The sequence below is a fragment of the Melopsittacus undulatus genome, chromosome 8 (genome assembly GCF_012275295.1).
Source record: "Melopsittacus undulatus isolate bMelUnd1 chromosome 8, bMelUnd1.mat.Z, whole genome shotgun sequence".
Classification (NCBI taxonomy): Eukaryota; Metazoa; Chordata; class Aves; order Psittaciformes; family Psittaculidae; genus Melopsittacus; species Melopsittacus undulatus.
The window spans coordinates 11,097,096-11,123,716 of NC_047534.1; the positions used below are offsets into that span (position 1 = coordinate 11,097,096).

Genomic DNA, 26,621 nt, shown 5'->3' on the forward strand with positions numbered 1-26,621 from the left:
TAAGGTTAGGGTTGAGCTCATGTAGTTGCTCCAGGGCAAGACAGGTAGCAGGGGTACCCTCTCCCTAGGGCCTGGGCTCTCAGTCTGACCCCAGGACTGGCATTGTTTGGTCTGAACCCCATTCTTCTCCCTCAGGCTCATCAGACTTCACCAAGGTGCTCCCTGGCCGCAGCACCGGCAGCCCCACGCAGCCCCTTCTCTTTGAGCAGACGTGTCTTCACCTGGAGGATGAGCAGAACCTCTCGTGAGCGGGGCCCGACCTCCCTGCCCCGGCCGATGCACCCCCCCCCCGGACCCTACGTACTGCCTCTCCCCCCTCCCCAGCGGGGCTGGCCTGTCCTCACCGCCCCAGGGACCCACCGTTCCGGCTGTTCTGTAACAGACATGCATGTATCCCACTGGCAGCGGCAACGGATGGGGCGGTGGGTAGGGCTGGCGGCATGGTTTTACATGGGAATTGTGTGTGTGGGGGGGAAGGTTTGGGGTTAAAAGCAGCAGGCGGAAGACACAACCGTTGTATATTTTGTACACACCGAGCACAGCCCTTTGCTGTCACTGCCCCTGTACATAGCTGTGGCCCTCCCTCCCGTCCCATTAGCCCCGTTGGGCTCTGCGCCTTCCTCCTCCCAGCTCTGCGTGCTGGGGGAGCCTTGCCGGGGTGCAGGGCTCCGCTGAGGGGTAGCATGAGGACGAGGGGTCAGCCGAACGGGGGGTGAGCCGAACCACGTGGGACGGGGCTGACCCCCACATTCCCCCCTACCTCCACGGAGCCCGGAGCTGCCCACGCCGTGTGCCTTGTTCTGCTTCTGCGGCGGGTCCCGGGGCGAGCCCCCCCTGTCCCCCCTCTGTGTTTGTAGTAATAAACACGTGGAGCAGCCCCCAGAGTCCGTGCTGTGCCAAGGGGGGAGTCGGTCCGGGGGCGGGGCCACGGGGCTGAGCCATTGTGCCGCTGGGGACGTGGTCACGAGGCTGAGGGGCGGGGCTATTGCCTGAGGGGCGTGTCACGAGACCGCCGTTGGAGGAGGGGTGACGCTCTTGTGCCCTGGCCCGCCTCCTTCCCGGCGTGCCCTTCGGCGCGCCCACGACCCCAAGCTTTGCTCTCATTGGTGGCAAGCGCCGCCGTTCCCCCACGCTCCTTTTCTCTACTACGGCGGGCGACGCGGCTGCAGCGCCCCAGCCCATTGGTTAGCCGCAGCCATTGGCCGCCAAGCCGAATGCCCATTGGCTCAGCCGGGCAGGGCGAGCCCCTACTGGTTGTTGCGACTGGCTGTCCCGCCCTCCCTCGGCGCCGTCGCGCGTGCGCGGAGCAGCGTCCCGGTGCAGGGAGGCGAGGCGATGGCGGCCATGGGGGCCATGGGGGCGATGGCGGCCATGGGCGCGCTGCCGGCGGGCGCGGCGGTGCTGCCGCCGCTGCCCACGCTGGGGGTGCCGGGCGTGCCCGAGCTGAAGCCCCTGACGCGGTACGATGCGATGCGGCTGGGCCCGGGCTGGAGCCACTCGTGCCACGCCATGCTGTACGCGCCCAACCCGGGCATGCTCTTCGGCCGCATCCCGCTGCGCTACGCAGTGCTGGTGAGGGGCCCGGCTGGGGGCCCGGGCTGCGAGCGGGCACAGGGCCGGGGCGGGGCCATGGGGATGGGCCGGGCCGGGATGGGCTGGGTCGGGCCGGGTCGGGCCGCGGGCGCAGGGGGAGGCGGGCTCCGGGAGTCGCGGGTGAGGGCAGCTGGCGGAGGAAGGTGGGGCCGTCCGGTAGTTCCTGTGCAGGGCGGTAGCATCAGGCTTGGCAGAGGCGGCCGCGGGCCCGAGCCCGGGGGGGAGCCCCCGGGACTGCCGGCTGTGCTGCCGGGCAGCGGGACCCGCCTCGGCTCCCCGGCCCAGGGCCGCGGCGAGCTGGCGGACGCGGTGTCGGTGAACTCGGTGTCCTGGACGCGCTGGAGCTGGTAGGGCCGTGCCGGAGCGGCCCGGAGGCCTCCGTGGTGCCGGGCTGGGACGCCCGCGCCTCCCCCCGCCCTCCCCCGTGGCTCCGATGTGCCCCATTAACACCGTGCGCCTCTATTGCAGATGCAGATGCGATTTGACGGACTGCTGGGCTTTCCCGGGGGGTTCGTGGATCGCCGTTACTGGTCCCTGGAGGACGGTCTGAATCGGGTGCTGGGCTTGGGTTTGGGCTGTGTGCGCCTGACGGAAGCTGACTATCTGTGCTCGCACCTGACAGAGGGGCCACATCGCGTGGTGGCACACTTCTACGCCAGGCAGCTGACCCTGGAGGAGCTGCATACCATCGAGATCAGCGCGGTGCATTCCCGAGACCACGGGCTGGAGGTGGGACATCCAGGGAGGGACGTGTAGGGCTCTAAGAGCGTTCACTACAGGGAAGACCAGGCTTCCCTCCTAGGTCTGCAGGGCTGCCGGCTCCCGCAGCCCCGCGAGGAATGCACCGCACGTAGAGCCGCTGGCGGAGGGTGCCATGCACCGCCGCGCAGCACCAGTGATAGGAGGCCTGGCTGTTGGCTGGGGTTGTGCCTCAGGCTCCGGAGCATAGCAGGCTCCAGCTCCAGCCTCTCCCGGTGACCGCCCGTGTAGGGAAGAGCCCCATGTACCCGCTGGATGCAGGGGGGTCCATCTCGTGTCTGGTGGGCACCTGCCCCTGCCTTGTGCTGAATAACGTGGACCGGAATCGCGACCCGCGCTGTGGCAACGTGCTGCTCTGACCCGAGCTCTCCCCGGCTTGCATGGAGGCAGTGTGGGATGCAGCTTTCCCTTGCTCCCTGGTAGCGGGGTCCGCCTGATGCCCTGGGGTAGGGTGTGAGAGGCAGGGTGTCCCTGCGCGCCCGCGAGGCGCTCAGTGGGTTTTGGCAGGTGCACACGTGGAGGCAGTTGGTTGTGGGTTGTGGTGTGGTTGAGGTGAGGGGATGCGTGGGTAAGCCGGGGTGTCCCTGGCCTGGCCAGGCAGGGTGTGCAGGGGAAGTGGGACTCCCCATAGTGGCCTGGGGCAGCGGGATCCCCCCAAAGGGGCAGGAGGGGGAATGGAGCCAGGGCTGGGTACAGGGCCTGGGCAGGGAGAGCTGGGGTCTAGCAGGGTTCAAGGAGGGCAGAGCAGAGGCTTCAGGCAGGCGAGGGCAGGGCCGGTGCGGGAGCATGGGCAGCACCTGGCAGCAGGGGCTGGGCTGGGTGGGCTTGGGCCTGGGCTGGCGGGTGCTGGGCGAGGGGCTGGGGGACGGGGGGGTTGGTGTTGCCGTGGGCTCTGCTGAGCTGTGCTCTGTGCTGTTGCAGGTGATGGGCATGGTCCGTGTCCCCCTCTACACCCAGAAAGACCGCATGGGCGGGCTCCCCAACTTCCTGGCCAACTCCTTTGTTGGAACCGCCAAATTTCAGCTGCTCTTTGCCCTGAAGATCTTGAACATGGTGCCTGAGGAGAAGCTGGCCGAGGCGGTGGCTGCCACACAGAAGCTGAAGAAGCCGCCCATTGACCATGCATCAGGGGTGATGGGCAGCCTGGGCGCCAAGTCAGCAAATGAGCTGATGGCACAAGCTAAAACAGGCAGTGAATTACGAGATCAGGCAGAGAACCAGGCAATGGTGCAGGCAATGGCGGAGTCAGCAGAGCAGGTGCTGGTGGGGCTGGAGAGCCAGGCCGTGGCAGAGCAGCTGATGTCTGTGCCCGTGGCCGAGGCGCTGGAGCAGGCGGTGGTGCTGGGGGCAGACGCTGTGATGCAGCAGCCGGTGGCTGAGGCCATGGAGTGATGCCGCCGTGTTTGAGCTTGAGTCAACGTGGGTCAGACCATAGAGACTTTAACTTCCCAGCGCTGGCTGCAGTTGCTGCCCACACAATTCCACTGCCCAGCCGGGAGGGATTGGGTTTGTCTGAAGCAGGGGAAAGCGATGTATTTTTATGGCCATTACACTCTAGCGAGCTTCCCAGATCAACCTGCACAGCCCCTGCAGAGTTCATGTGCTTATGTGAGGGCGATGAAGCCTTAGAATTATGCTTTGATTTGAGGGACACGCAGTGCTGCAGCCAGGTCCCACCTTTGGTTTTAAGGAACAAAATGTCTTATTTTTTAAATGCCCCGTGTAGCCATGGCTGCGAGCGCAGCCGAGCGAGGGGGCTGCTACCCCAGCACCTCCGCCACTGTTGGCCGGTCCTGAATTCCTTCTGGGACACGGGGGCACGTGTGTGGGTTTCGACCTGGAGATCTGTGGGAGCAGGAAAGTGGAATAAATGGCTTTGCTGGATGTGCTTCAGTTGGATCCTTCTTGAGCACTGGGGTAGAGCTGGGGGGGGGGGAGGGGCAGGGGCTCTCTCAGGGCTCTGTGCTCTGGTGGCTCTGCTAGGGGGAGAAGCTGGCAGGAAAGGTAAGAGCAGCCCCTGTGAGCCAGGGCTGCAGGACTGGCTGCAAGCCCGTGTTCAGGTTGTGCTGCTGTTACTCCAGCATGGCTCAGGGCCACACAGGGGCTGGTGAGAAGCTTTTGTGCTGCTGCGGGTGCCAGAGCCATGGCTCCAGGGTCCAGGGCCCTGCTCTCAGTGCAGGGACACAGTAGTAGAATCCACCCCCCTCGAGCAGCTCGGGTGCACTGGGCAGGCTCTGCTGGCTGCCCTGCTCCCAGCTGATCCCAGCAGGAGCTACCCCCCATCCCAGCCAAGAGGGAGATCACCCCCCATCCTGGCAGAGCAGAAGGTCAGGTGAAGGTGCTCGAGCAGCTCCTCGGATGCCAGCTCTAGCACAGAGTGAGAAACAACTCAGGAAAGAGGCTTAGTTTAATTGAAGACGTTTAGAGAGGCCAATGGGGACAGCAATGGCGCTCCTCGGGGCAGGGTGGCAGAGGACACAGCGCAGTAACAGCTCCCCTCAGGGAGCGCCCAAGAACTGCAGCAGCGGAGCTGGGTTAACGGGCAGCAGGGAGAGTGGGGAACAGTGCCAGGGAATCGGGAGAGAAAGAGGCCTTCTGGTCCAGAGAAAGCAAATGCTGAGGAAAGCCAGGGGCTTGAGCTCCTAAAGAAACTCGCAAATCAACAAACAGACATGTTTAACTAAAATGTGGATGAGCAAAAAACCCCAAAACGTGGCAAGATAAATAAGGCTGGAAGGGTGCCTCAGGTCTCCCCATGGAAAGCACTGTGGAATGAAGGGGGTCACAGTGGTGCCTGCCCTGGCAGTGGGGCCCAGCCAGGATGCAAGAGGAGCACTGGGGACAGCCAAAGCCCCCGCAGCCTATCCCAGCCATGGCAACAGAGCTCCTCTCCCATCCTGTGCCCTAGCTACAACCCCGAAGAGAGGTACCTCAGCTGAAGCTTCCAGCTCAGGCTGCAGCTCCCTACCCCATTGTGGGTCCTCTGCTACAGAACTGCATCCCTTGAGCCATGCTCAGCCTGACTGCTGCTGCAACTGCACCCAGCTGCTTGCCCTGCTGAGCCAGAGGATGGGTTGGAAGGGACTTCTGCCCTCAGAGCAAGGCCCACAGCAAGGTCAGCCCCAGATTCACAGGGCTTGAAGGTCTCCAAGCTCAGACTCCAACAGCTTCAAGCTTGACCATCCTCATGGAAACCTTTCTGCCTTCTGTCAGTGATTGAGTTAGACCTCTCTGATCCCAGAAGAGGGACCAGCAACACCAACCAGAACAGCCATGGGCAGTGCCAGCCCAGGGGCACAGGCTGGATGTTAACTGCTAGTGAGCTGAGACCCAGCCCCAGGCTGGCCTGCCCATGGAGGCTCCTGCAGCCAGGACACTGCTGGACAACCACAGGACAGTCACCAGGAGACTGCCTGCTGACACTGCCCTGGGGATGCCCAGACCATGGCCTGAAGCACAACAATGAGCAGCAAGGAGAAGCTGCTGTGATCTGTGCACAGATCTCATCCCTAAGCAGCCTGCATAGTCCAGCCCCGGGGCCAAGGGGGGGTGCATGCAGTGGAGGAGCAGGGCTCTGGCTGCAGCAGTTCTACACCCTAGCTTCCCTCCCCTGCTACATTCCAACTTGGACAAAGGCAGAAAGATCTATACAGTATAATATATATATATTTCACTATGAAATAGCAATTTAATTCCCTGCCTTCTACTCGATGCATCCTGAATGAGATGCTGCTTTGTAAACCACTCTGGAGGGCTGGTGGGGCTGGGTGCTTTTCATGCGAGGCAGTTGCCCTCCCTGGAGGTTACCCGCAGGAAGCACCAACACCTGACCTGGCAGGACCCAGACATGATCCCCACTTCCCCTCATCCTGCTCCCCCTTCCCTGGAAATAAGGGCATGACTACATCCTGCCAGGGCACTTACAGTTCATTTACATGGTTAGCACAGATTCATTAACCTCATTCCCCCTGCTTTCAGTAGCCATGGTGTGGAAGCAAGCAGCTGAACCCCTCTACATCACGTATACAAATAGGAGCAACCCAGAGGCGAGGGAAGTGGCAGGGACAGTGCAACATGCACACAGAGTGGTGATGCAAAGGGCCCTCAGCCGGGGCACAGCCAGGGCTCGAGGCCATGGGGGAAGGCAGGGCTGCAGCCCCGCAAGTGTGAAGTCTACCAAATCTCGGTCAACCTGTGGAGCAAGGAGTCCTGTCCAGGGGTTGGGTCACTGATCAAGAGCTGTCATCATCACAGGCACCAATGCAGAGCCGGATGGTTCAGGAGATGAAAGGAAGAACAATCCCTATGGAAAGGGAAACAAGGTGTTACAGATTTCTTCAAGTGTACTGAGGAGCTGCTGTCCTGAACTCCTTGTGTCAGAGCCAACAGCAAATGGGCTTCTAATTACTGTGCTGGGCAAAGAGCGAGGACTGTGGTCACCAAATCTTACAAGCTGGTCTAACACAGCTAGGAAAAGGAAGAGACAGCAGGGACAGGTTAATCTGCTGTCAGGTTCTGGGCTCAAGAAAGCAAGATCAGAGTTCAAACTCCATTCAAACAGAACCAATGGGAGTTTGGCCCCCAGCTGGAGGCCGGGGCATCGCTGTGCCCCAGACACCTTACACAGCAGCTTGCCCAGCAGCAGAGCTGCAGCTCCAGGACACTTTCAGCCCCTCAGGACAGTGGCCATGGGCACTGCCACCACATCACTGCTGGCCCTGGGCAGAGAAGGGAGCTCTTCCCCAGGTACCCACCTTTGCCTTCTGTACCTTCCGCTCCCATCACATTGTCCGGCTGTACTCAATGCCGCTCTTGGCAGAAATGCCTGACCAAGGGAGAAGGCTGCAGAGAAGGCTCTGGGCCTGCCGATATATCCTCTGGGGAATTGAACATGGGCTCAGGCTGGCCAGCGTTGATCCAATGTGCTGCAGGTAGTCAGTGGCCCCAGTTAAGGACAGCAACATTCACACTGTAACTCAAGAAATAACTTAAAATAACTCTGGGGATTAGCACTCCCTAAAGAGACCCCATGACACAGTGAAAGCTGCTCTGCTCAGTTACACGGTTCTACTCTTTGTATTAACTGCCTGCTCCTTTCTATCAAAAGCAGGTCTGCTTTGCACTGCAGAGGGCGGCAGCTTGGGAACACTGGCTCCAACTTGTGTGGGGAATACCTTCTCTAAGCAGCTGCTGGTTCCCTTTGCACTCCACAGTGAGTTCCTGTGGGGATGGCAATCCATCCGCTTGCCTGGAGAGGTTTGGACTGACCAGCTACACCCAGGAAAGATCAAGTTTCTTGTTCATGATCCAGTGACCTGAAACGAACTCCCAAAGCCAGTCTGAGAGCAGCCTGCTGACATCTAGGCCACGACAGGGTTGCATAGCATCCCAGGTCACAGGAAGCAAGACAAAGGGCTTCTCTGCCATGCTCCTGGCCAAATCCTGCACCCCACAAGCACACTTTGGCTTAACACCAGTATTCACTATCACTAGTATTAAACTTGCTCCAACTTAGAACTCAACGTACCATCCTACACTGCCTCTCTGAACTGTTCTCAGGGGACAAACAAGCCTCTGTCCTATTCCTCTAACATCACCTTCCATCCACCTCCAGATTAAACTCGTGTCTGAGTGGGCATCAGTCCCCACACCTACCCCAGCTCACACATTGCTAGATTGCTATTGTCAACCCAGAACACAGTTTCGTTTTAGAATGCTCCATTGCTAATCAGACTGAAGGTAAAGGATATAAGATTGTCCATGGTGGATGTCCACCATTGATGTACAAGACGTAGGTGAAGCCATCTTTGAGGACCCCTCTGATGGAATAATAATAGGGAAGATAGTGGTGCTGTTTAAAGTCTCTGTTTTCATAGAAGGTTATTGCTGTGTTGTTAGTGGTGAGGACGTGCAGGTAGATGGCTTTGCAGTGATCCTGGGCAGTTGTCGATATATGGTCTTTTAAACTTTCAAGCAAAAGCGAACCTGTTGAAGGAAAGAGCATCAGAATCACACAGTGCAGCTGCTGTTGCAGGGCAGCACAAGGGTTTGGAGGTCCCAGCTGAGATCTGCACCCAGTGTCTAAGCAGTGACTGCTGCACTCACTTGGAGACCCCAGGTCTAACCCAGTTCTCACAAACCCTCCTGATGAATTGAACAGGAACACATTATGTGGTTTTAATATGAACCTCACCTTGCCTATGAGCATAGCTTCACAAAACACATCTTATAAAGATACAAACTTCTGATTCAATAACCACAAAGAAGAGCCAGACACAGAAAGCTGTCAATAATGCCCATCCCTGGGTAAGCAGCTCCCAGCTTTGGGGAGGGTCAGTGAATGATTTTCAATGGAATCAGTTCCATCACATGTATGAAACAGAGCACATTCACACACACAGAACAACCTGGTCTAGTGGAAGGTGTCTCTGCCCATGGCTTCAAGCTCCCTTCCAACCCAAACCACCGTCCTGTGAGTCTATGATTCTATCTATGTATTTTAAAGCCACTTACAACAGGACTTGACAAGCAGGTTATTGCACTGTGTCTGCTGAACTTGAATTCAAATCTAAGAACCGGTAGGATTTTAAGATCTCTCCTAAGGATGGGAGATGGGATATAGTCTCTTTGGCAGAAGAAACCAGAGACAGGCACAGAGGATACTCCAGCCCCAAGAGATGAGACCTGGAGGTTCATCCAAACCACCTCAACATGGCATGAAGGACCCAGCACAACCTGCAGAGGAGCTTGCTTCCATGAGGTGTGGTAAAAACAGGCTAAAGAAATAGTTTAGCTAATACACACAGATGAGATTTTATGCTGCTGTTTCACAATCCAATGTAAGACTCCGGGACAAGGACACATAGGATTTCAGAGCAGAAGTCAACAGCACTGACTTGATGGTCACTCAATACTTAGTGAGGATTTTTTAAATCAGCTAAGCACAAAAACACCACCCAGAGACTGGTGAGAAACAGGAGAGCTGTTTTACTGTGTTATGAGATATTCCATGCTTTTATCTCTCAGAGAACCAACTGCCCTCTGGTTTAAGGATAACAGAGAATTAGAAACCAAAGCCTTTTAATGTCTGCCAGAGAAAAATCAGAGCTTTAGTGCTTAGAAGTGTGCCTTGGGTGAAAAGGCTCCTGCATGAAAGACTTCAGCTTCAAACACAAGTAGAAAAGCTCTCAAGAGAAAGGTCTCAGGAGAAGCGCCAGCAGGCAATAGTTTCTTTAGGTGGTTTTGCTACATGTACAAGACCAAAGATTTTGATGGAACACAGCAATGGGCTGTAAATATGTAATGGGTACTGAACACACTAATCCTGAAAGGAGAAAATTCCAGCAAGATGGAGCTTGGGAAAAAAAAATAAATCAGCTTTTGGAACCTGAAAGGAGACTCAAACCCACCACAGTTTTATGAAACAGGAGACCCCTTTACCACTTTCCCTGAACATTATCCTGTGTTCTTTGTATTTCTGTGCAAAGAAGAAAATACTTATCTTCAGCAGCATTTCAATGCAAGTTTTAACTACAGCACTCTCACTAAGGCCTCTTCCGGTCATTTCTTTATGTATCCTATCAGTATGTATCTTTCTAAACAAGAACGTAAGAGAAGGGAGGACTTGAAGAAGAAGAGTTATACCTGTATCTACTGAAGAAATATCAGATGTACAACACTGGGCCATGCTGTCAAACCTGGCCTATTTCCTTTTGCAGACCAAAGACAGATCATGCTTGAAAGTGCCCCACAGGGGCACTTATTTCACAACAAAACACATCCTGTTGTAAACAGAGATGAACTCTGACTGCAGGATTGTCAAATGGCTGGAAAAAAGCTGTGTGCTGCAGTAGGCATTCAGAGCTGACTTTTAAAAGTGACAAATTTCATCAGGTCCAAGTTACACTCTTTTTCTTCTAAATGTTTGTTCTATGTGTTAAGGTAAAAAGTTATAAGCAGCTCTATTTCCTGCTTCAGGGACCAGGCTTCTGACACCCATGAAAGAAAATAATTTCAAACCCTGCTCCAGGGTGAAGTCCTGGCACTTTCAGTCTCAGCAGCAGGAGTGCAAGTTTGTGTGCTCAGTTACCCCCAGGATCAAGATGCAGAAAGCCAGTAACAACATCTCAGTACACTCACATTAACACCAAGAAGAGATGTGAGTGCATCACCTTCCCAACTGCTGGCACAAATCATCAACAAGCTTGTCTCAAAAGGGTACTGCAGGTCTCCTTCAGCCATGCCCACACATGACAAATGACAGCAACAGAGTTGTCACTTTGCAGCATCTTACCTATTCCATGTTTCCTGAATTCCTTCACCACTCCAAGACTTAGGATGTAAGCAACTTGTGTGTCCAAAGGAAAATTGGAAGCTAGGATGTCTCCATCCTGAGGAGAGAAAGGACAAGTTATTTAGTAGGATATCTGGGGAGGCACAGGAGAAAGCAAGAATCACAACCTAGAACATCTGAAAACAAGGCTATAGCTGGAAACTTCACTGAACAGTCTTCACTGTATCTTCTGGAAAAGACGTGGGGAATTAAAACCTCCAAGCATGATCCCTTAGGGGTTATATATGTATTTCATATAATCTTCCCAGACACAGAACACAAATCAGGATCTTTTCTTACTATATACATTATTTGTGAGCTTCAGGACAGAATATATTTGCATTCTTTACCAGACAGAATTCCAGTGCTAATTCTGGAGTTACCCATCAGCATCTACATCAGTCCAGCAACAGTCATTATTGTCTGCATGCTCCATCTGAGCTTCATGTCAGCTGGAGGTCTCTATTGGAGGACAAGGAACATGTTTACAGGCCCAATGGCCTGAAGCAGTGGCTGAACTGGCTTTCAGCTTGGCTGGAACAAGAGCTTTTTGTTAGAGTTGCTGCAGATGCAGTTTCTGAGTTTTGACTAGCTCTGAGGTGAAGCCAGACAGCTAAAATGGAGAGACCCATGATACTCAATGTTTTCAGTCCCTATACATGTTAAGATTACTGTTTAATCATAATACTGAGAGCCTTTTAGAAGTTATGAATTCTCTGCATTCCCCTGCTTCTTTTTAATCCTCTTGCCTATGACGTTTTCTGTACACTAACCCAGTGGTCTATTCCCATACTGTCTTCAGAGACCATCTCTTCTTCACCTCTCTGCTGTACTGTGCTGTCTCTCCTGACCTCCAAGCTCTGTCATCCGTGAAGCCTGAGCCTTCTGCAGATTGATCACCTCTGCTTTTGTTAGAGACGTGGCTATGTAAATGAAGGATTCTGTAGAAGTCACTGTAGTGACTTATCCAGAACAGTGAAGGAAGTTAAACACTTGTGTAAGAACAGAAGAGGTTCACTCTCCTACAGCTGCTCAAACCTCAGTCACCAGCAATGGATGACCAGGGACACTGAAAACAGCCAAACAGGTACATGGTCTCCTACACTGTCACTTTTGGATTACACTTGCATGAATGGATCCTTCTGCACAGCACATTGAGCAGTCAGCTTCCCACCAGCCACAGCTGCCTAGCTGCAGCAGAAAGAGACTATGGTTCCAGGCTGCTCAGCAGCCCATGTGTTCAGACCCATCCCACCACTTCATTAGCTGAAAATCAGCATGTTCCTGGTTTCTTAACAAGTGTCTGAATAGAGGGAGAAAAAATATCCCAAACAGGTCCCATCCCAGTTAACCATGGCAAGAGGTGGACTATCTCTTACCAAAGTACAGTTTAGCAGCATACCTCTTTATGAACCTTTGTCCTGCTCTTGATCTCTGCCACTATCATTCCCACAATGGAGCCTCTATAAGTGGCTGCGAGAGAAAAGAACTTCTTGTTGGAAGTGATATCCCGGTACCATGAGTCAGGGTACCTGAGGAAGGAAGAAAAAACAGGAAAGTTTAGGGACACAGAGTCCATGGAAGTAGGCAGCAGCACAGCCAACACTGTGCCAAGATGCTGATCAACTGGAAATGGACAGCAACATCTTTAATGCCAGTCACTGGAACTGCACACCAATGTATTTTACACAAGACTAAGGGCAGGAAGCTGTACAAGTGAAAGGGCTGTCTTATTCCATGTAATCTGGGTTAGGAAGTTATTCACCCTTCCTGTCTCAACTCTTGTGGAGTACCAACGAACATCAAACAGCTGCTGTACCCCATTTGGTAGCATGGTTTCTTTCAATTGCATCTAAGCAGCAATGCAGGCTACACACGTAATGGCCTCCTGCCTTGCTAAGACAACCACATTTCATTTACATTCACAGCCCAGAGCTTTCACTTCCGTCTTTAGCAAGTTATTTTTAAACGCAAGATCCACCTGCCCTCATCCGAGATGTAAAAATCTCATTAACTTATACACATGTGAAAAAAATACTGCATATTGGTACCAAAAAGACTGCATCACCAGCCTCCAGCTTTCCTCCTCCTCCTGCAGCTACTACAGGAAATCAGCACACATTCTTTTATTTCCAAGTGAGAGCACAGCATGCCTTGTGTTTAAAAGAAATCTACAAATCCAAAATACTATGACTGCTTTTGCTGGTTTGTTACATTTTATGCAATCTTAATTACAGACCACTAAAATCCTCTATAAACCTTGACAAAGCTAAATAAATCCTTGAAATCTACAGCTGTAGTTTCCCTGGAAGCTTTAAGCCAGTAAGCTATCCCTGTTCCCCAGAAAATCTTATTCCATGCTTGTGCTGACACAAGCATTTACCAAATGGGAACCTGGGGAACTGACCTGGGACAGACTGAGATCAGCTTTGAGCCAGAGCTTCGGGAGCCACCGTGTGCATGGGCAAGTACTGTTCGGTGTCCCTTGGGACATTCAGATAGACGTTCCTTTAGGAACAGTTGTTCCAGGTCAGTTTGGTTCAGCTCTGAGGGTGTTTTCTTGGCACACACTCCAGAACACGGCTTTCACAAGCATGAGGTTGCTATCCTTTTCCCTGGAAGTGTGCTCCTTTCCCCATCTCAAACAGAGTCTTTCCCAAGGAGATGATCTACCCCCTTAATAACAAAGCCTATTTCTCTGCCAAAATCTGCATACAGGAACTTTCTGATCAGGACAAGCAGCAAAAGGCCATTAATAGGAACACCACCAGTGCATAAAAGATTCAGAACTGGCTCTTATCTTAGTCCAGACAGCTGCAGAGCCCTTGCTGTCAGCTCTGAACTGGGCCAGTGCAGGTTCACACCATTTGTTTCTAGATCCCCACCATCTCACCCCCAAAACCATTAACTTACTCTATTGGGAACCAGTCACCACAGAGCTGTTTCACTGTGTCTATGTCATTGTGGCAGAGAAGACGCAGGTTTACGTCTGTAAGTGCAGTGGGGGGCACCTCCTCTGTCATTCACGCCTGCAAGAAAAGAAAGCAAGCATGTTAGGAATGAAGCAGCTCAGGTTGTGACTACCAGCTGCAGCCAGGCATCTGCACAAAGGCAGCAGGAGGGTCTCAGCATCAAGCTGTTTTTCTTAGCAGAATAAGTTTTCAAGAGAGATGAACCAAAACATGGCAACATTAACCAAGAAGCAAGTCGAAGCCCTGCTGCCCACAGGATCAGCACATCTCACTTCTCAGCCTGATCCAGCCCTGCATCTCTACACACCATGGTCCAGCAATGCTGCGTGAGGGAACGTGTGGCACCAACCACTTCTAAAAAGAGGTCGGGATGCTGCATTAAGTACGCCAACAATGTGCCAAGTGTAGCTTATGATGCATGGAGCTCTTCACATGTCTACGCAGGACCAAACAAAAGTGAACAAACAGCTTAAAAAGGAAGCACTGCTAGAAAAATGTTTATAAACTCTTACACAACGCCATCATCTCCAGTTAGTATATATGCAGAGGATTCAAATTCTTTTAAAAGGTTCATTTTGTTTAACTTACGCTGGTGAATGAGTTTCATTTCCCCTTATTCCTACCTGCTACAGCTCCACAAGGGCTTCCTTTCCTGCCCAGCAGACAGCATTCAAATACAGAAATGCCAAGATACCCTTTTCTTTCACAACAGCATTACCACAACCCTGCTAACCATGCACAGGACACTTACTCCAATGTCTTCAGCCTTTTCCTAACAAGGTACCAGAGGCAAAGAAGCAAGCTGTAACATAAGTGGTTGTAAAAGCATTTGCAGCACAGCCACACGAATGAAGAACAGGGAAGAAGAAGAAACTCTGGCACTGGTTTGCATGCAACCTGGAACACATCAAAGAACCAACATAACAACAGGAGAAAAGATACAAATAAGGTCCACTATCATCTAAGGAAATCTTCTCCAATGTAGGCAGAAAGAATGGCAAAATGCTTTAACAGAGTTCCAAGGACATTCTCTTACAGCTCTTGGAAAAGGTGAAATGGGATGGGTTTCTTCAAGCAAGGGATCCTTCCCAGACCCAGCTTTCCTCCCAGTGACCAGTCCTATGTATCTCCCCAAGAAGGCATCCACAGGGACCTATATATATATTGATGTGGATCACTCATTCTTCTCCAAATAAGCCCTTAAAAAAGAACCACAGCTACTTCACAGCCTGTTCTAGGACTCTGGCTGCATATTTACCAAGCAGCCTACAGCTTTCACAACCAGTCGGATGCCAGTTTCAAACCAACTTTATCGCCTAGAAACCCCACAAAGCCAGTACTCCTGGCTGCTTTTAAAACTAATTTTACACTCCTAGAATCAGCTCAAGCCCTCTGACGCTGGACTTCAAATCTGTACTCTGTTGTGGCAGCGAGCACACTCTCCAGCACTAGCCCCTGGTGACCTTCTAGTATGCTGAAGCAGCCAGTGCACAGCAGTGTGGAGCTCGGTGGCACACTCACCGGACCCTTTCTGAGCCATTCCAGAGCAGTGGCCCACCACAAGATCACAAAGTGAGGGCAAAATCATTCGTAGGCCAGAACTGCTTGGCAAAAGCTTGGGTACCATAAGGTCAGCTTCGGGGTGGGGGGATAAAGGAGGACGAGTGAGCAAGCACATAGAGCCAGAGCTGCTTTGGCCATGGCAAAGCTCCAAGTCCCAGTACATTGCTATGCTAGAGGATGTTAAGCAGCACTCGGGTTTGCAACAGAAGTGCTTTTTCTTGTACATTTTATTTTCCTTTGTCAGTTTTGATGCTCCTGTAAGGCAACACCCCTCTCGGGCAGCACTCTCAGCATTAAGGAACCAGTTAAATGAAACAACCACCACAGAGCCATATTTTTGCTAATGAACAGAAGAGGCAGGGGCCTAGGAGCAGCCTCAGCTGCAGCAGGAGAGGCAGAGCCAGCACAGGATGCATTCTTGTGAGGATTAGTCTGTGTTTATTTAACGCTATATTCTCAAAGAGCTGGGCAAGCATCGTGCATTATCCTGTGGCTGAAGCCAGCCTTAAAGTAATCCATGACCATTTTGTTGCACAGGATAGCTCCTCTCCCCTCAAATCCAGAAAGTCATTTCCCAGCACCAGTTGCATTTGTGGGGACTTTCTCCATCTGCTTTGCATTACGTGGCCCAATGCAGATGCTCCTGCACATTTACAGAACATTTCAGGCACCACCTAGCACTGTGTCCTGCCACAAGGTTTTAGGAGAGCACTTCTTTCCCTAGCCAGGTGTTGCTGTTGCTGGAAGAGCTGCGTCCAGGAGAGAAGAAATCCCAAGGAAGTCCATTCTCTTCATACCCCAATGACAGCCGCTGGCTCTGCAGAGACATCTGGGCAAACACCCAAGACTCAGCCAGGTCCTGGCCCTCTGCACAGCCTGTGGCATGCTGCAATTAGCAGAGCCAGAGTCCTGAACAAATGCCTCAGCTAGCACAGTGAGCACAGCATCACTTTTAGAGTCAGCCTGCTTTTAGAGGACAGAAAAGATGTTTGGAAGTAACTAGTATCAGTGCAAAACAGAACCCCAGCACCCAACAGAAGTTAAAAGGGCCTTTAGGAGGTTTATAGCCTCCACTCACACTACAACACTGACAACACTCAGCTCTGACACAAAACACGGCTCCAGCCTCGTGCTGTTGATGGGGGGAGGTCCACAGCTGCTTGTGAAACCCCAAAGTCAAGTCATGTCGCTTAATACCTGTTCCCCAGGTGTGTCAGCCCTTTGTTCCTGCGCTCAGCGCACCGGTGGAAGTGGCATGGTTAACACCGTGCACTGCTCCACCCAGCGCGCACAGAGACCTCCCCCTTGTGTCAAAGTGGGAAACACTCATCTATGGCGAGTATAAAACCAGCCAACATTTTGTGCTTATGAAATAACTGCACAGTTGACATTTGAAAGAGCTCTGAGGGCACCCCTTCCAAAATAACAAAGCTAGCACTGAGCAGAATTAGAGCATTTGGTTTCCTTTCCTACCTAAAACCTGCAGGTATTAATGTACAACAAATTAATTTCAAAACAAAGAAAAACCCTCCAGGAAAGTAGAAAGATTTTGATCATTTCCACTAGTGTTCTGCCTTGCTCTATTGAAACAAATGTAGCAAAACATTTTGGCCTTGGGTACACTGCAGATCTGCAGAGCAACCTCTCAAATTCTCATTACAAGTATTTAGCAGTAATGGGAGTGGGATGAAAAGAGTAAGTACATTACTAAATAAGCCAACTTAACATATATTTTTAAGTCAAAGCATATTGTAAGGCCTAACCTTACCATTTTACAATAACATCATAAATCTTTGGCATCAATAAGCTGTAATGAGCTCAAGAACAGTATTTCACAGTAATTCTGCCTAAAAGGCAGAGAAGCCTCAGCCCAAGCAATGGTTGGGACTCCATGAACTATCACTGTTCACTCAGCACAATGAGCCGAGTACTGGTACTCGCATATTTCTACCACCTACTTGTAGGTCTCATTGTGCAAGAGCACAATGGTTGTTTAGAGTTTAGGTTTGCTACCAGGTACAGGGACAGTTTCTTTACTTGAACTAGATGCTTCACACCTATAAAAAACTCAGCTCAGGATTTCTCAAGAGTAAGTTCTTTCCCTCTTACAGTTCTTGTATTTAAAAAAAAAAACCAACGAAGATATAAAATCTAGATAATACCATTATTTCTAGAGAAACTGAGAGAAACAGCACTCTTAATCCAATGGGGTATTCAAATCTGTTGTGGTTTTTAAGCCCAGCTGGTAACTCAGAACCACGCAGCCACTTGCTCACTCCCCCTGCCTTCCTCCCCCTGCTCCCATAGGGATGGGGAGGAGAATCAAAAGAATGTGAATCCCATGGGCTGAGATAAGAACAGCCCAGTAACTAAGGTATAACACAAACCACTGCTGCTACCACCAGTAATAATAATGATAAGGGAAATAACAAGGGAAGAGAACACAACTGCTCACCACCCGCCGACCAATACCCAGCCTGACCCAAGCAGTGATCTGGGCCTTCTAGGTGACTGCCCCCACTTAATACACTGGGCACAATGTGCTGTGGTATGGAATACCTCTTTGGCTAGTCTGGGTCAGGTGCCCTGTCTCTGCTTCCTCCCCGCTTCCCATGCTCCTCCTCAATGGCAGAATATGAGACTGAAAATGTCCTTGGTTGGAGTTAAGCATTACTTAGCAACATCTAAAAACATCAGTGTGTTATCAGCATTGCTCTTAGACTAAAGTCAAAACCACAGCACTGCACCAGCTACTAAGGAGAAAAATGACTGCTACAGCTGAACCCAGGACAAAATCCAGAATAAGGCCTGATGCTTACTAGAATCTGGCAGAGAGCTGCTTAAATGAATTTGAAAGATCCCTCAAGCACTTCCATGCCTGCAAAAGCCTCGTCAAGAGGTTCAACAAGTTAAGATTTCCATCATTTAACACAATTAGATATGCTTTGACAATGTTTCTGCCCTGTGCCTCCTGCGAAAGTAAGTTGGAATTCAGCAATGAGCCATCCCAAGTTGCTGGGTTTATGAACTTCTATTTGGACTTCAATCTCCATCCAGATAAGATCATGAAAATTCCAAATAAAATTTTTATCATCTAGCAACAAATATCACTGAATTTTCTGGCAGAATAAAATCAAGGTAATCTAAGATTAAAGCGAAATGAATAGTAACTAGAACTGTATACATATGTAACTTCAATAAGGAGTGTATTGGCTTCAAATTCAGTGTTCACACAAGAAACAACATGAAGGTATCTTCTTCACTTGCAGAAACAAAGACTGAAGCTCATCAGAATCTTTTACTTTCCAATTTTATAGCTAATGGAAATCAACTCATCCTCAATGGATAAAAGCAAACCTGCAGGAAAGAATAAAGAAAAACAAGAACTGTCAAGATAGTTTTATAAAGTGATCCTACAATTCAGGAAGCACTGTCCCAGAAGACACACAGCCAACTACCCTGGTACTGCTGGCACCTCTGCCATTAAATAAATCAGACCTTTATTTACTTGGGCGGAAGATGCTTTACCTGCTGGAATTCAAAGCATTTTCTCCAAGCACTCTCCTGCTAGATTAGTAAGGATTACCTGCTTGTTGAAGGAAATGATTAAGTTACTCCAGACAACTATCAAGTACACAGCATGCACAGGACAGGTCTGAGGCATCACACTGATGTGGAACACATCTGCTCTGCAAAGGCAGCAGCATGTGAGCTGGCCCTTTTCTGGCTGCCAGGTCACATCCCTCCTACCCAGCACTTCAGCCAGGGGCAGATGCACAGGAGCTGTATGTCACATTACATGAGCACACCACCTGCTTGGCACAGACACAGCCTGCAGATACTCCCTGGAAGACTCACATGCATGCACAGCAGGGCAGAGATGGACTCCCTTGTGCCTTGTACCTCACCAGAGGTGCTGCTCCAGCATTGCCACCCAGTCCTTGTTTTGTGTGTGTGAACAGTCCTCAAACTCCGCCAACATGAGATTTCTGGGATAAAAAACCTTTGATGGCACCTGGCATCATCTCTCACTTGTAAATAAACAGGATCAAACAAAGCCCAGGAAAATTAAGAGCTACTCAAAATGCAGGACAGATGTGTTAGCTGTGGCTGAGCAACATGGTGCTCAAAACAGATACAAGCTTGGCTATTATCTGGAGAGTATCCCTTCAAGAGCACCAGCAGGAATTTTCACTGTAAGAGAGCTTTAAGTCTCTCTACCTTACACCATCTGGTACAAGGGATTTGATTTACATTAAACCACTCAATCTGAACCAACCAAAGGTCTAATTCCAAAGCAATAAAGATTTCCCTGCTGCATTTCATTTTAAACTTACTGTGTTTTTAGGCTACTGGTTTCACAGGGGATGTTCCACATGGACACCCCTGTTATCAAGCTCTTCATTTAACACAATAAAATTGTAACTGGATTTGAAAACATCATTAATTCACTATTAAGAACCTCCAAGAGGCACTTCTAGGACTTAGGGCAACATTATCAAAGCAAAATTTAAAGATATTTTAATACTTGGCTTTACACCCCCCAGGTACCACTTCAAGTCTGGTAGAATTAAAAACAAATCAGGTTAGAAGGATCCTTCAGGGTTTTAAATCAACTTAGATCAGGCTGTTCAGACCCACAGGCTCACATAACATCAGTGAGGAGCAAATCTCTTCACTCTGCCTGGGCTCAGACTGGTTCCTTTGCACCTGAAGGCACAATTGGAAAGCTGGGATGTTAAATGTGCTGTCTGCACCAGTACAGCTACCTCTGCTGTGCATGCGATATAAACACAGCTCTGTACGCTATTTGTCACACTCCATTTATCCTTTCAAATGCTCCTTCTAGGAATCCTGTGCAGGTCCATTTGGGATTTGTAGCACACAAACCCCAGAAGATGCAGTACTCCTTATTCCCGGTATGTTATGTAAACTGATGGAGCCTGGAGCTCACAGTCAGGAGCAGAATAGTGATCATTTCACCTCCATTCCTGTACCATTCATCACATCCCCTAGGAGTGCTGCTCAAAACTGCCATCACTTAATTCCCCACATTAGCAGATGTTTGGAGTGAGCAGGACTCTTAATAGAAAATCTAGGACAAAACAACCGATTTTGTGCCTTGGTCTGAAAATAATGTGAGAACATGGCTGCAAACAGGCTCTGATGCTAGATTATGTCATTCCACAATAGTCCTTTTGATCCAGGCATGATGTTTTTCTGTCATTTCTACCAGACCCACAAGCACGGAGCCTCAGAGCCCATGTGTACCCCTGGTTACTCAGGAACACGCACTAGCTCAAGACCTTATGCTTCTCATTATTTAAACTCCTTCAGTAGCAGCTTCCTTCTCTGCAGAAAACTGCCCTGCTCAACCACTTCCCCCCTGCAGAGCCTCCTAGATCCCCATCTTGAAGAGATGCCTTTAGTCCAGCCCTGCTACGCAAATCCCATTTGCCTCCAAAGCACAGCCTGACCTTGTCTCAGGGACATCACTCTGGAGAAAGGAGTTTATTACTGTCTGGACTTTCTACTCCAGTAAATCCACCCAAGGCAGCATCCCTGACCAGTACCCCCTACACTGGAGGAGGCCAGAACAACAGGGAGCTTGGGGAAGAATGTACTGTAAAGAGAACAGACGTTATCTCAATACCAGGGGTGTAACCTTGGGTTTAAATACAGCTGCACCAGTGAATCACCAGGTGCCCTGAGACAATATACAAAGAACAATGTCTCCCTGAGCTGGCCAGACCAGCACTGGGGGAGCACATATTGTGGCTGAGCAAAGTATAGAAACCAGACAATTAAAAATATAAACTCTGAAGAAGCCCAGGGCCTGAGCTGGCTCCAGTCTGTATATTCCTTCCCAGTGACTGCAGGCACCATGACAGTGAGCACATGGACCAGTAACAGGCGTCATATTTGTATTTGGATTCAACTGTACACTGCAACTGTTGCATTATGCTTATGCTGCCATTTGAGTTATCACCCTGCTAAATCAAAATCCTCCATAACACCAAAGATACCAAACAAGTAAATATGATATTCAGCTCTCCTTGCGTGGGCCATCTTCAAGAGCCTGGCCACTGGACTCAGACAGGCAAGAAGGCAGCATGTCACACACAACCTGGGAGCACCCATCCTGTACTCAGGCCTCTCCCCAAAGGCTCACCCCTCCCTGCTCAGCCAATTCTTCTTCATCTCTGAAACCACTGCTCTAAAAACCTCACTTGTGCCTGGTCCCCAGCTCTGCACTTCATTTTCTGTTACACCCAGATGGAGGTGTGCACAACACACAACTGAATGTCTGAGGGCCAAAACTACAGAATCACAGCAATTAACTCTGGCTTCCTGCCATGAAGGATCAGGATTTGAAACAGATCCCAAAAGGATATTAAGAAATGAGAAGGCAAAAATGTAGTTCTACCTGCACAGCAAGCAGAGGCTATTCATTTGAAATGAAAACACTTACTGTTAGTGAAATCCCTTTATAGTTGTATCCCTGATCTTCTGCACACTTGAAGTTTGACTTGTCAGCCTTCCAGCAGCAGAAATGTTAATGTTCTGCATGCAAGCTGCTTGCCGGGCTGTTCTTTTACCCTACAACTCTAGATACGTTACTGAAGCCACAGATTTCACAGGAGGTGATACCCAAATAAAGAGTCTCCAAAGCATACTGCAAAAGGCTCTGCTTCCTGCTGCCCCAGATACAGCAATTCCTCCGGGGAATGGCAACAAGAATCTCTAACAGGGTTTTGCTGTTAAATCTTTTCTTATTAAGATGCAGAAGAGAAGAGAAAATTGCTCTGTGACAGCAGCACTGCAGGGAGTTAAAACTGAAGGGTCACAACAGAGGCACATTTACAACAAGCAGCTCGCTACAGGAGAGATCTAATACCTTGCAAACGTTGAACAGGGCAAGTTTCCAATAAGCAGCTGTTCCTCCAGAAAACAAACAAAAACCCCAACTAAACAACCCATCACACATGCAGGCCCACTGCCATTCCCGAATTAGAATAAACAGCCACGCAGAAATGTATGTAGTGACTAAAATAACCAGCCAGAAATACAGCCTGCTGTAGTACAAACACGGGCAGAGGGAGTTTGAGCCTGCGTCGGTTACCTCCACACTGTCCTCATTACCGAGCAGCAACACGCGGCTGTCGATAAACCCAGCCCCTTCACCCCTTCACTACAGGGGCCACAAACAAGGAACTTTTGAGAGGCTGTTGCAAACAAGGTGCTTAAGCAAACAAACAGAATCAAAGAAAACGCTGAAGAGCACATTGCTGCCCTTGCCGGCAGACACCTGCTGCAAACATGCACCTCTCCAACATCCTAAATGTAAGATTTGAGCCAACATGGCTCCCTTTTCTTTCTCAGTGGTGTTTCCCAGCATCAGACACCCAGGTTTGACTTAAAAAAACCACCTCCAAGAGCACCACTGCTACCGTTTTAAGCTAGCAACATTTAAAATGGATTTTGGCACAGATGTCTGCTCTCACATCCACAGTAGTAAGCTGAAAATAAAAAATGTAAAACTGAATTAAAAGCTAACCTTGGAAAACTGAGCAGCTCCCATTCCTACCATTCTGGAAGGAGGGAAGTGTGGGTGGGGGACAGTGTAAGACATGAAGCTCTAAGTGTTTTAGCAACACTCTGTGTTGAAGCCATCAGACAGGCTGTGACTGGTTAAAAAACCCAGGCAGACAGGAGCAATACCACTCTAACAATTATTTCAGGCAGCATTTCACCTTCAAGCAGGTGGAAGAGCTGCTCAGCTAAGGCAGAACTTTCTCTGCTGTTACACTGAACAGCTTAGTCCAACTCTTTCTTCAAAAGCATCTTAACACCAGAAGAGCAAGGCATTAACAGCAGCCAGTGGCATCAAGTCATTGACGGGCGTTCCTGTCCCTTACCAAAGGCTGCCTCCAGCCCAGCAGCCCGTGATGAGCAGGAAGGCAGGGCCATGACCATCTCTGAATCAGCACTGCAAACCACTCACAAGGAAGTCCCTAGGTTTGTACCTGTAACTCCTCAGGTATTTCACCAGCGTTGTCACTCAGAGTCAGCCTTGCCAACCAGAACTTCACTGCTCCTGCTCACCCGATGAATTACACTGGGAGTGGCTGGGGTGGGAGGCAGAGAGGTAGAAAACAGCCAGGAAGAGAGAGGATGGTTTCTTGGGTGGGAGGGCCAGCTCACATAGCAATTGGGCTACAGGCACCAGCTCACTGACCAACTTATCAGACTACACTGGCCCAACAGCTATATTCATAGAAATACACACCCCAATCCCCCAAAACCCCCCACAGAGAAAAAAAACCCCACCCCCACATGCAAATAAAGATCATCCTTTCTGGGAAGAAATAACAACAGACATGAAAGAAGTACTAGACCTCATTTACAAAAATAAGTACATGGATTATGTTAGAGGCTCTCTGAGCTCCCAACTACACAAGAACATTTTTCTGAACCCCACTGGCAGTTCTCACACCTTTCCCTGACATCTGAGGCCAGTCCAGGTACCAAAAGACAGGAGCATACCCTTCTGGTTTAAGAAAAGAAACAAGAATAAGAATGCCACAAGCTTTTAAGAGGGCATTCACAGAACAGCCACTTACCTATTGCTCATACATATTAAAGTCAACTTGCTTTAAATACAGCAAGCAACTCACTGAGAAAAACAATAGCAGCAGCTACTTCAAAGAACAAAATGACATATTAGAACAATACTCACATACTACTGCATAGTTCTTTATTTGCTACCAGGCATATAAGACTAATTAAAACACTAGTATACAACACACCAACTTATTTAACCTGCAAGATAAAACCATCAACTTTAAAAGCCTTGTCAGACAGCACCCAGTGTCGCTGCTTCCAGTGAGGCTGAAGCTGCTCCAGCGTTATCTCAAAAATGAAAAGTTTTTGCTCTAATTATAATACACTGGGGGAAAGCCACCACCTTTCTTTTTAATTAAAGAACCTCATGTTTAAGAACCTGCTAGAGTTTATTCATACAGGCAACTGATTAGTTGAATAAATACCTCCCACCAGCACTCCCAATAACTACCAGAAGCATCCCTGTAAAGGCTTTTGAGAAAATCAAGCTGGACTAAGGAGAGTCTATGGCACATTAAAAGAAAGGAAGCAAACACAGGATGACTCCATAGTGAAAGAGATTCCAGCTATAAACTGTTCAGCAGATTCCTGAAAAACAGATGGAATAAGAGATGAACAGAGATGCAACAAAAGTGGCTGATGATCCTTTGGGATTGGGCACGGTAAAATCTAAAGCTGTTCACAGTTGTTGAAAGCTCTCACAATGCCAAAAGACTAATGAAATGGCAAAGTCTGAAAGTTGGTAAACAGAAAAAAGAACACAGGTTGGAGAAAGGCAAACATTTCCAATCTGTGTTAACTGCTGAAAGGGAAAACAAAGCAAACCAAAATACAACACGTTCCCACAGTGAGTTCCTTGAGAACATTAGTTTGCTGCTCAGCAGTACTCAAATAAGATACCAGGGATTATCAGAACAAAAGGAGAAGGAAAACCACACCTAGAAAGCCTTTGGTCTGAGCTAGTTACAGATATATAACACGTCTATATATCTGTCAATAAAAGGCCAGACACTCAAGCCCATGTTCACGTGATTCTCAAGAGCAGAGAGAATAGGTGCAATGAGCAGCCAAGGGTCAGGGGAGCTCACCAGGGTCATCTGGCACTGGCTGGGTGATACTGGGAGGTGCTGCAGCGTAACAAAGATGGGAAAGACTACAACAGATACAGAGAGCAGGCTCACAGAGTTCAAAACTGACACAGCAAACATAACCAAAATATGTAAGCAACTTACTATGGGAGATGATCATTTGATGCCTGTATTCAAGAACAAATGTCTAAGACTCATGCTTTAGCTCAGGGCTGGAGACAGCAACCCCAGTGGCAAGGATACCAGCCCTGGTCACTCCAGCAGGAAATGGAAGGAAGCCACACCTTCAGTGTGCTGCTTCGGCAGTCTCCAAAACACCAAAACACAGACACTGCTTTTGCCATACAGACAGCGTAGGTGTAACCCAGCACTGTGCAGATCAAGGGATTGGGCACAGCAGCTGGAACATCTCTAACAGAGCCAGCCACCATTATGCCACCACATACAGCAGGAAGCACCCTGCCTTGAAGTCTCTGGGACTCGGTGTGATCAATGCAAAACCTCAAGATACATCTTGCAAAAACACCGAGCTGTTCTCCTGCTTAGATAAGAAGTTGAACATTCGCTTTCTCTCTGCTAAAGCTCTACAGGCTGGTTCAAAAGAGCACAATGTTTCTGTGGGGCAAAGCACAGAGAAGCGAAGCTGCTGTGGTGTGCGTTGAGCTTTGAGCCAAGCAGGGCAATTTGTGAACCATGACCCAAGCTGCCAGGAGACACAGAGCAACATCCACGCAAGAGGAAGAACTGGATCTAGTGATGTACTACATATTCCTGGCCTTCCTGAGAGGAATTTTTCTACGGAGAAGAAATGGAGACGCACTAGCTAAAGCTACAGACCCCCTGTGCTGCAGGCTGAGCCTCTGCACATAACAGCATTCCAAGAGAAAGAATAGCTGTCAGTGTGGCTGCAGGACCTCCTGCGGCTCTACCGAAGCCAAGGAATAGTTCTCCCCTTGGCCCCGCTGTACCCGAGCACGGGGCGGTGCCAGCGAACTAACTCCAGCTCGAGTTGGGATTATTTATTGTAACAGTCCAAATAACACAGCTTCGCCAACATAACTGCGCCGCTTCAACCGGGCTCCCGCACGGCTGCCCCGCGAACCCGGCACCGGAAAGCCCCGCACCCCTGCAGACTGGGGCAGAGGAGGCTGCCCGGGGCTCTCCGCACCACGGCCCCGCACGGCGACCAGCAGAACAGCCCTCAGGGCCGAGCCCCGCTGCGCCGTCGCCTGGTCGCCCTGCCAGGCCCGTCCCGGGCGCAGGTCGCCATGGCAACCCCGCCCTCCCTCTCTTTCCCCCCGGCCCCGCTCACCTCGGGCTGGCGGCGGGCGCCGTGCGGGCGCTCCGCGGGCGGGCGGGGCGGGTCAGCGCATACCGTGCGGCGGCAGCACCGGCGGGCTGGCGGACACCGGCGGGCGCTTCCTCTCCCCAGACACCGCGCAGCAAGGTGCCCCCCCATAGGCTGCCCGCCGGCACGTGACCGACGGCTGAGGCGCAGGCGCAGAGGGGAAACCCCGCTCCCTGAGGCCACGCGAGCAGCCGCGGGCAGGGAGCGCAGGGCGGTCGTTAAAGAGGGTGTTTAAATCAGCGATGGAGCCGCGGGCCCTAGCGCTGCGAACACGGGATGCAGTGTGCCCATGTCCCCGTGTCACCTCTCCCGCAGCTTCCCTCAGTCCTGCACCGTGAGGG

The 26,621-nt window shown here is 50.4% G+C and overlaps 3 protein-coding genes across 10 annotated transcripts in view; 2 read left to right on the plus strand and 1 right to left on the minus strand.

Moving 5' to 3' along the window:
• MGRN1 (mahogunin ring finger 1) overlaps positions 1 to 454 on the plus strand; it is a 55,012-nt gene extending 54,558 nt beyond the window's left edge. For all 4 annotated transcript variants that reach the window (XM_031052266.2, XM_031052267.2, XM_031052265.2 and 1 more), the window contains one exon: positions 136 to 454. Coding sequence is in view for 2 of the 4 variants with exons in the window: in XM_031052265.2 (XP_030908125.1) it covers positions 136 to 248 (113 nt within the window). In the remaining 2 variants the exon portion in view is untranslated. The remainder of the gene's footprint in view (positions 1 to 135) is intronic.
• Positions 455 to 1,291: 837 nt separating this feature from the next.
• NUDT16L1 (nudix hydrolase 16 like 1) lies at positions 1,292 to 4,236 on the plus strand. 3 transcript variants are annotated; one of them, XM_034065659.1, is made up of 4 exons: positions 1,292 to 1,572; positions 2,062 to 2,137; positions 2,216 to 2,322; positions 3,274 to 4,236. In XM_034065659.1, the coding sequence occupies exons 1-4, from the start codon at positions 1,336 to 1,338 to the stop codon at positions 3,742 to 3,744; spliced, it is 891 nt and encodes a 296-aa protein (XP_033921550.1). In that variant the 5' UTR covers positions 1,292 to 1,335; the 3' UTR covers positions 3,745 to 4,236. The 3 variants fall into 3 exon arrangements, with proteins under 3 accessions (XP_033921550.1, XP_033921551.1, XP_033921549.1); XM_034065658.1 differs by having other exon boundaries at positions 1,329 to 1,572; positions 2,062 to 2,322; XM_034065660.1 differs by lacking the exons at positions 2,062 to 2,137; positions 2,216 to 2,322 and having other exon boundaries at positions 1,293 to 1,572.
• Positions 4,237 to 4,741: 505 nt separating this feature from the next.
• NAA60 (N-alpha-acetyltransferase 60, NatF catalytic subunit) lies at positions 4,742 to 26,380 on the minus strand. 3 transcript variants are annotated; one of them, XM_005152492.3, is made up of 7 exons: positions 26,245 to 26,380; positions 13,598 to 13,713; positions 12,087 to 12,216; positions 10,646 to 10,742; positions 8,103 to 8,337; positions 7,107 to 7,290; positions 4,742 to 6,655 (listed from the first exon to the last, which is right to left on the minus strand). In XM_005152492.3, the coding sequence occupies exons 2-6, from the start codon at positions 13,705 to 13,707 to the stop codon at positions 7,134 to 7,136; spliced, it is 729 nt and encodes a 242-aa protein (XP_005152549.1). In that variant the 5' UTR covers positions 13,708 to 13,713; positions 26,245 to 26,380; the 3' UTR covers positions 4,742 to 6,655; positions 7,107 to 7,133. The 3 variants fall into 3 exon arrangements, with proteins under 3 accessions (XP_005152549.1, XP_030908170.1, XP_033921579.1); XM_031052310.2 differs by lacking the exon at positions 26,245 to 26,380 and adding an exon at positions 25,077 to 25,165; XM_034065688.1 differs by lacking the exon at positions 26,245 to 26,380 and adding an exon at positions 23,247 to 23,265.
• Between the last annotated feature and the right edge of the window lie 241 nt (positions 26,381 to 26,621).